This window comes from Habropoda laboriosa, unplaced genomic scaffold, assembly GCF_001263275.1.
Source record: "Habropoda laboriosa isolate 0110345459 unplaced genomic scaffold, ASM126327v1 scaffold1329, whole genome shotgun sequence".
Taxonomy (NCBI): domain Eukaryota; kingdom Metazoa; phylum Arthropoda; class Insecta; order Hymenoptera; family Apidae; genus Habropoda; species Habropoda laboriosa.
Genome location: NW_017101431.1, coordinates 375,403 through 375,700, shown reverse-complemented (window position 1 = coordinate 375,700; position 298 = coordinate 375,403). Strand labels below are relative to the sequence as shown.

General features: G+C 28.2%; 2 protein-coding genes across 2 annotated transcripts in view; one reads left to right on the top strand and one right to left on the bottom strand.

Moving 5' to 3' along the window:
* The window catches only part of LOC108578134 (probable ATP-dependent RNA helicase pitchoune), a 4,953-nt gene extending 4,855 nt beyond the window's left edge, over positions 1-98 (bottom strand). The window contains exon 1 of the mRNA XM_017941399.1: positions 2-98. Coding sequence (XP_017796888.1) covers positions 2-98 — 97 coding nt within the window. The remainder of the gene's footprint in view (position 1) is intronic.
* Positions 1-298, top strand: part of LOC108578148 (glutathione S-transferase 1-like) — an 11,996-nt gene that overhangs the window by 2,530 nt on the left and 9,168 nt on the right. The window lies entirely within an intron of this gene.

Sequence of the window (298 nt, the reverse complement as noted above, 5' to 3'; positions counted from 1 at the left end):
TTATTTTCTACTTGTTTTTCTCGTTCCTTCAATATTTCAAATTTCCTTTTTTCTTTCTTTTTAATTTTTCGCATCAACACTTTATCAGGCACTGACATTTTTATTTAAAAAATCAAATATTTATATCTATTCAATAAAATATTGAAGCACGTTTTGCCCATGTGGTAAACCGAAATTTATGCATGAACAATGCAAGTATAGAAAAGAAATCTCTTAAGCTTACAGTTTTTGCAGCGACATCTTTAGGTCCAGAGCCGAAACTTTCTAAATTTAAATATTTAATTTTCTGGCAATATGC